Raw genomic sequence first — 6,459 nt, 5'->3', positions numbered from 1 at the left:
AAGGTGATTCAAAAGCCAAGATATGTATAAGCGCCCTGTTCCACTGCAATGACATAAGGTGGCCTCTAGAGGGAGGCAGAGCACAATATCATTCGGTGGCAGGACCTTTTACACAGCGATTCTCTACAAAACTCAGTGAAGGTTTTATTCAAAGTCTCTGTCCATCTTTGCCCTTTTGTCAGTACAAATGTGATCACTGAACATGGAAAATATTAATCAAACAATGTTTATTTGAGAAAGAATTTTTGGATTTCCACTGGTACAGTCATAATGCAACATCAGTTTACAGACTTTCCTCAGATTATTGTGAAAAGATGCCTTTGGTACAACACTTCATGACTGCTTTGTCTTCCAGTACTTTTTTAAAACATTCCAGCGCTTTTCAATATTTGTGTGTTGTCGTCCCTTTTTTCACAGTAATGCATATCAATAAGAAAATTCTAAACAGAGCTTCTCTCATATCCCAACATCACATCTTGATGATGACAGTGCACATCAGTAGTCACCATGCCTTCCCAGGGTCTCTATGTCCAGTGCATTAAAGTTTGCATGACTGCACAGTCATACTGTCCTCAGGCCAGCGGTACGAGTCAACAACAAAGTCATCATAGTCAGAGCTGTAGGACAGTGAGCGTATATAGGCTCCTTTGTCGGACGGTTCAGGGCGAAGTGTGGCCATGTTGTGCTTGTAGGCAAACTCAATGATCTGTAACACACAGGTTTTCATTGTTTCATATAACTGGACCCAGATATGACAAGATGCATCTCCTGCACTGTGTGCATCTGCTGAGCTCACCTTGACTGCCAGTTTGAAAGAGACATCCCTGATGGTGCTGAGAGGAGGATACAGTCTTCCCTCTGCCAGGTCCTCCTCAGTCACCAGCTGAGCAAGAGCCTGTTTCAAAGCAAAGAAAGAGCAGGTACTAACAGAGAGCACAACAAATTGAAAAGGATGCATATAGACTATAGACTGTGTGAGTGAATGTTTTACCTCTGCTGTAATCAGGAATATTTCCTCATTAATGTGCGGTAATGAGCAGGCAGTGACGCCCAAGCCCACACCAGGGAAGATGTAGGCATTGTTTCCCTGACCAGGGTAGAAGGTCCTCCCATCAGGCAGCGTCACGGGATCAAATGGACTACCACTGGCAAAAATGCCACGCCCCTGCATCACAGAAAAGTATTTATAAAGTATTTACAATGCCTGTTTTCATTAGGGATGATCAAAAAAATCCTTCAAATTGGACACGCATTGGGATGCACAGTCTTCAGCACCTCTGTGAATGTATAGCACTGTTCAGCAGTACATTCAGCTTTGCTGGTCGGGTTGCTGAGGGCAAAGATGATGGGGCGTTCATTGAACGAGGCCATGTCCCTGATGATCTGCTCAGAGAAGGCTCCAGCAACAGCTGCCACACCTGGGACAGAAAGCCAGTAATGTGCTGTTTATTCCATTTGGCAGCTTTTAGTCGTTTTAGTCTTCATTTTCAGCATATTCAAAATGACCTCACATTCTCACTGTAGTCTACAAATGCATTGGTGACAGATAACATTATACAATGTTTTACCTATGATAGCTGTAGGTTTCAGTTCCCGCACCACATCCTCCAGTTTCTTCATCTGTGGGTGCTCATGTGCGAAACTCTCTTTCTCATGAGTCAGGTGGTCCCGACCCTAAGAATGAAAATTAAAGGTATTCAGTTATTATTAGAAACGTCAGAGAACAGAAAAAAAATGGGTCTGAGTTAAATATGCATGTTTATAACAGATGTTTGCAGGTTAAGTAAGGTACCTTGACAATGAGACCTTTAGAATCAACCATCCAGATCTTTCTCATGCACTCCTCTTTGGAGAGCCCCTCCTTCACCATGGCCATGGTGATCAGTTCAGCAATCCCCATCGCTGCCTGTGAGCAGACAGAAAGGATAACAGTAGGATGGTGGGAGCTGATTGGCAGATTTAGTTTCACATGACTAATCCTGCCATAAAATCGCATCAACCTCACAAAAGAATATTAAACCATAATGTCTTCTTTGTGTTAGAAAGTGCTGCTAACTGTGGGGAAGAGGATTGAGAACAGTCTTGATTAATGGTAATGAAATCACTGTACTGTTCACTAGTCAGAGTGCTGGTGCTCTCTTATTACAGCAGAATTAGGTATGTTCTGTCAGCATTAACAAGTCTCTTCTTCAGAATGAATTTTGCACCCACCTCTCCTGCTCCTTGGAACACGATGGTATGGTCGCTCATTTTGCTTTTGGTGATGCGAAGGGCGGCCAGTAGTCCTGCTACTGCTACTGCAGCAGTACCTGCAGATTAAGACAGAGGAACTTTAGTGCTTGGAGATAATGCAGCTTCACAGGTTTTTTTTTTACAGCAACTCTTCCAGTTTTACATTCCGTGTGATAGAAACATGATTCCATAACCAAGCGGGACACATGGGATAAGAGACTTTGTATGCGATCCTGTCACATGATCACGTCATGTGTCATCCAATCTCAGCTGAATGATAACTAAAGTATGAGCTATTGCAGTAAACCAAAGTGGTATAGAGCCCAGATATTGAGAGGTGAGGTGTGCATTTAACTTTCTGGGGACACTGCATCATTTTGACTGCAAAGCCAAGCAAGTGACAAGACTCTCAACATAAGTCAGCAGAGGCATGTATGAGGGTAGACTACTAACCTGAGTCTGCTGCTCAGAGGCCAGGAGAACTCTGCTTAAAACTTTGCTTTTAAGCCTAAGCTTCTAGTTAGCACTGGATCAGGCGACCCTGAACCCAAGCGTAGTTACATTTCTATAGGCCTAGGCTGAGGCTTAGTTCTACTTTACTAACCTCTTTTCACTCTCATTGTATTTATACATCACTCTGCATTTGATTATTAGTTATTATTAATCTCTGGGTTGCTTCGACAGCGTGTCTTTTGTTGTGTCCCTCTCTCCTCATCCCCAACTGGTCGCAGCAGATGGCCGCCCCTCCTTGAGCCTGGTTCTGCTGGTGGTTTCTTCCTGTTAAAAAGGAGTTTTTCCTTCCCACTGTCACAAGTGCTTGCTCATAAACGGCCATCTGATTGTTGGGGTTCTCTGTATTATTGTGTATTGTATACTGTTTTTTTACTTTAGACTATAAAGCACCTTGAGGCAACTGCTGTTGTGATTCTGCACTATAGAAAAAAGATAAATTTGAATTGAAATGTAACTGAATTCTTTGTTTAACAACACCTTACAGAATCCAAAGAGGCTGTAAGAATGTAAGAATGTGAGCAGGAGCAAACTTCAGTGCTGACTGATTATTGTTACTGCTTGTTTTTATTCCTATTGACTTTTTTTTTTTTTTTACTGTATTCAGTATAAAACCTGAAGTTAAAGTAGGAGTTTACTATCCTTATAAAGTCTGACTGTTTTTCATGTGCAATTAGCTGCCCTCAGTGATGTAAAAGTAGAGACTGTGACTCTGCAGTAACATTCCCTTCAGCAGTAAAAATGTACCTACAGCTAAAAAAAAACAAGCTGTCCACTTTTTACATAGCAGGCAAGCTGTCATTAACTTAAGTGTTTTTTAGTCTTCTTGGGGCTGGTTATTAAGGATGCTAATGAAAAAGTCACAGGGAAAACTTTTGGAAAGTTAAAAAAATACAAGAGCTGAAGGGCAGTTTGGTTTTGACATCTGGTGTTTTTCTTCAGCTTTTTATCAGCTGTACTGACGACTGGTTTATCCATCCGTGTGTGCGTGTGTTACCTTGGATGTCATCGTTGAATGTGCAGTACTTGTTGCGGTACTTGCTCAATAGGCGGAAAGCGTTCACATTGGCAAAATCTTCAAACTGAATCAGGCAGGCCATTCCATACCTGTGAACACAAGAGCCGCATTACATCAGGCTGAGCCAAAACAGAGGATGAAAAGGAGCAGGGGAAGGAGAGTCGCTATCTTAACATCTGAAATTCAGCCCACACGTGTACAGAGAGCATTTTTTTCCACTCCAGAGGGAGGTGCTTGGCAACAACACTGCTGGCTTTTTGGTGCAAAAAGTTAACAACTGGTTGAATTCAAGGACTCAGCTTACAGAAGAGCACTGCTTTGTAAAATGTACAACAGCTGGTCACAATGAGCTTCAGTGAGAGAGGTCAAACATCCAATAAAAGTCACGAAAAAGGTGAGATTGGAGCAAAAGAACACCGAGCAGTGTTGGACTCGGGCCACCTATCACATGCAATCAACACAGGAGTCGGTGCTTATGAGCTCCTACAAAAAACTTTAAACAACCAACCAAACATCAGCCCAGCATTTCACATCTGTAAACAAGATATAGCAGCCAAATGGAAGTTTCCATGTCTTTCAGGGATTTCCTGATTTTTGGAGAGCAGAAAAAGGTTTGCAGATGTAGGAGAAGGAAAGCTTGGCCTGGTGTTTGTTATCAGCATACTCAAGCTTGTTTTTTTTTTAAAGTGTTACCCTTATTGCAGTCTTTGACACTTTGGATTGTTTTTATGTTAATTTTTGATTTCTGCTTATATTTTATTTTTGCTATATGTTATTTGAGTTCTGATCCTCTTTAGTTTTCTAGGGTTTTTGTACCAGTTTAATTATTATTTAAATTCTTGGTTTTCATTAAGCATCAGTTCCTAACCCAGCCATGGGGGGCTACAAGCCAGTGTACTCCTACAGCAGTATTGAGCCCAGGCCTGGAACAATGTGGAGGGTTGCATCAGGAAGGGCATCCACCCTAAAATCTTTACTAAAGCAGACATACAGATCATGAAGAATAAGATTTCCATACACTGGTTAACAATGAACACCACCAGTGCTGTTGACCAGCGGACAAGCCGCTTTGGTGACCCCTAAAGGGAGCAGCTAAAAGAAGAAGAAGTATTACGTTTAATTTCTTATTCTGAGTTTCCTCTGTGTTTATCAGTTAGTAAACTGGGTGAATGATGCTGCATTCAAAGCTGAACCTTATTGACAGCTCTAGATGATCTAGCTAGTGCTAAAAAGTCAGTCTATGGTGAAATTTCAAGGATATAGCTCCGTAGTCAAGAATCATGAACTTCTCTAATTTTGTAAGAAACAGCTGTCACAATGTTTTTTTCCTTTCTTTTTAAAGCATTTTATGTAAAATACAGTCTTTAAATAATTTACACCAAATTATACTCTCTTAAAAAAGAAAAAAAAGCACATCTCTCATCCAAAAAACTTCAGTCTCCTCGGGCTCAAATGCAACAAGCCCACCAACTTTGAGTTACATCGCATGAATGGATGTCATAAAAGTGATAAAACAAAAAACCACACACCTGCCTATACACAGATTCCTGATTTTTTAGATGAGATGGCACTCTTACCTAAGCACACACTGTAAATAGCTGTGTTTTTATTTGCTCCCAGACATTCGCTTTGCCCCGTTCTTCTGTGAGGAAGAAGACTAAAACAGATACAGATGTATACAGTCACAGGTAGAGAGGCAGATAAAATATAGTACATGAAGCTGAGAGCTCTGCCATTCTATTTTATTTGTAATGGTGTTTTAATGAAGACAGCTGGAATCTATAGTAATGATTGTGAAGCAGTAGCACATGAAGCTAGTAGCTGCTATCCATGAATGTCCACTAGCTCCAAACATGCGGCTTTTTCTCTTTGAAGAAAAGTCTTGCACTAGGTAACGTTACAAGTAAGACCCTGCAGCAGACTTTGAAACTCTCACATTAACAAAAGATGTGTGAGATTACTGCATCAAAGTCCTTTAAGCTATGCGACTCTCTAAGAGCATTCAAGAACAGCAGAGAACTGTTTGTGCACTAAGTCAGTTTCAAGACCATAGGAACATTAGGAAAGGGTGAGGTTGTCCGAAACCCGTATGAAAAGCAGAGCTCATGTTTCAGCAACTGAGTGATGGAGGAAATTGGGGACAGGCCAAGCAAACAGAGCGAGTCTCTTCTAACACCTGCAGCCCTGTCAGTGAACTGAGCAGAGAGAGAGGCCAGACATTTCAAAATCCAAGTTCCTCACTTTCTTTTTTTCTGTCCCTCAGTCATTTCTTAAAACCCCCATCTCGGACCACAAAGGTGTGAGATTGTCTGCGCTGTTACGCAGACGTCTCACTAAAGCTGTTTCCCACTTGTTCCAGTGGCTGCTAAACTGCTTAGGTTTGGAGGACGGAGGAGGATGGAGCTGAGCGGAAGCGAGGCTGTAAAAGAACGCATGAGACGCAACCTGAGTTCAGCTGTAATAAAACTCGATGTCCTTGTGAGAGAGTGCCATTCCTTGGTCCGTGTTAATCCTCGCTGCAGCCACCAATGTCTTGTGCAGATACTGACAGTGTAGCTGACTTACTGCCAAGACTACAGCAGTGCTGAAGAGAGAAATGTGTTTTCTATAAAGCAGTGAGCAGCATTAAAGCACAGAGAGCCTGTGCAAAGAGGAGGGATAATGAGGCCAAGAAGGGAGCTATAAACTTTTCATTGTGT

The 6,459-nt window shown here is 41.8% G+C and overlaps 1 protein-coding gene across 1 annotated transcript in view; it reads right to left on the bottom strand.

The window, feature by feature from the left end:
* Positions 1-210: 210 nt before the first annotated feature.
* me1 (malic enzyme 1, NADP(+)-dependent, cytosolic) overlaps positions 211-6,459 on the bottom strand; it is an 83,489-nt gene continuing 77,240 nt past the window's right edge. The window contains exons 7-14 of the mRNA XM_006794817.3: positions 3,740-3,849; positions 2,212-2,309; positions 1,793-1,906; positions 1,569-1,674; positions 1,276-1,418; positions 992-1,165; positions 797-895; positions 211-706 (exon numbers count right to left, since the gene is read on the bottom strand). Coding sequence (XP_006794880.1) covers positions 539-706; positions 797-895; positions 992-1,165; positions 1,276-1,418; positions 1,569-1,674; positions 1,793-1,906; positions 2,212-2,309; positions 3,740-3,849 — 1,012 coding nt within the window. The 3' untranslated portion in view covers positions 211-538. The remainder of the gene's footprint in view (positions 707-796; positions 896-991; positions 1,166-1,275; positions 1,419-1,568; positions 1,675-1,792; positions 1,907-2,211; positions 2,310-3,739; positions 3,850-6,459) is intronic.

Source organism: Neolamprologus brichardi, chromosome 11 (genome assembly GCF_056152115.1).
Source record: "Neolamprologus brichardi isolate AB-2024 chromosome 11, ASM5615211v1, whole genome shotgun sequence".
Lineage (NCBI taxonomy): Eukaryota > Metazoa > Chordata > Actinopteri > Cichliformes > Cichlidae > Neolamprologus > Neolamprologus brichardi.
The sequence above is the reverse complement of the archived record's forward strand: the minus strand, read 5'-3'. Positions and strand labels throughout refer to the sequence as shown.